The sequence below is a fragment of the Curcuma longa genome, chromosome 19, assembly GCF_044706935.1.
Source record: "Curcuma longa cultivar G26 ecotype Majalengka, Jawa Barat chromosome 19, ITB_CL_G26_1.1, whole genome shotgun sequence".
Lineage (NCBI taxonomy): Eukaryota > Viridiplantae > Streptophyta > Magnoliopsida > Zingiberales > Zingiberaceae > Curcuma > Curcuma longa.
The window spans coordinates 4,511,311-4,512,517 of NC_133879.1; the positions used below are offsets into that span (position 1 = coordinate 4,511,311).

Consider the following 1,207-nt stretch of genomic DNA (forward strand, 5'->3'; position numbering starts at 1 on the left):
CGGGCAGCAAAGTAGATCTCCCCCCGCTTCCCTTTCTTAACCCAGAAGAAGTAATGGAAGGTAGCAGGATCAACAGAAATCTGATAAATATGAAAAATAATGGAAGCACAACAGGCTAGCACGAAGGAGTTAGGGGGAAGCTGTGAAAGGGAAAGCTGGAAATAGGAAGAGAGGGATTGAAGGAAATGAGGAAGAGGAAAGCGAAGACCTCCTTCCATCTGACCTCGACCAAAATCTCATGATCAGCAGGAATGCCATAGTGGGCCCTGAGCAGAACCTCGTCATCCGCAGTAAACCTAGTAGGTTTGCACCTGGCAAACCAAGGGAGTGAATCGGACATGGGAATAGGCCCTACAAGGGGCAAAATCAAGACTACGATAAAGGAACCCTAGACAGACGGGCAACCGGACGAAGAGGGAACGAAAATAGAAGAAAGGGCAAATCGTTTGTAGACAGATGAAACCAGAGAAACAATGGGGTGCAATAGGAAGGGCGAAGAGATCGCTGAAGCAACGAAAGGCACCCTTGCCCAAAAAATCGAAGATTACAAAGGCAGGAACGATGAGAATCGACAAGGACACGGGAAGGCAGTTCAAAGAGTAGGAGGGAGACTTACGGAGAAGTGCAGAGTTCGCAAAGGAGAGCACGGCGAGGGAAACCGAGGACGCAGAAGCAAGAAGCGAAAATAGCGAAGACGGAACGGTTAGGGTTCGCAAATAGCGGGGATAGAGAAGAAGAAAGGTTTAAGGCAAAACGGTCGGCGGATCTCGACCATTGAAACACTTAAACCTCGACCAATCGCTGAATGCGGTTAAGCAACTGTAAAACCAATACATCGCAGCCATCGAATCGTTAAAACGTAGATCAACGGGTTGAAAGACTCAATAAATCACGCAAGAGGAGTCAACAGAGGAGATAGATTGGCGAACCACGAAACCAAGAGATCGGGTGCAACTCGAGCCTAACCCGAGCCCCTTAGAAAACATAAACAGCCAGGAACCGGGAAGCTAGGTCCAAATCGGAAGCTGATTAAGCAAGCAACCGCGCTCTCCATAAAACAAGAAAAATAGAGCCAGCTCGGCAAACCTGGCTGATACCTGGAGTAGGTAATAAAGCTAGGAGGTCATAGCTTAAACTTAAAACGCTGAAAAAATAGGTCGGCATCTCTAATAAGAATTCGCAGCCTTTAAAGACCACACTGCTTGTA

The 1,207-nt window shown here is 47.6% G+C and overlaps 1 protein-coding gene across 1 annotated transcript in view; it reads right to left on the bottom strand.

Moving 5' to 3' along the window:
- Positions 1 to 115: 115 nt before the first annotated feature.
- Positions 116 to 1,207, bottom strand: part of LOC141812450 (putative calcium-binding protein At1g02270) — a 2,409-nt gene continuing 1,317 nt past the window's right edge. The window contains exon 4 of the mRNA XM_074700445.1: positions 116 to 351. Coding sequence (XP_074556546.1) covers positions 116 to 351 — 236 coding nt within the window. The remainder of the gene's footprint in view (positions 352 to 1,207) is intronic.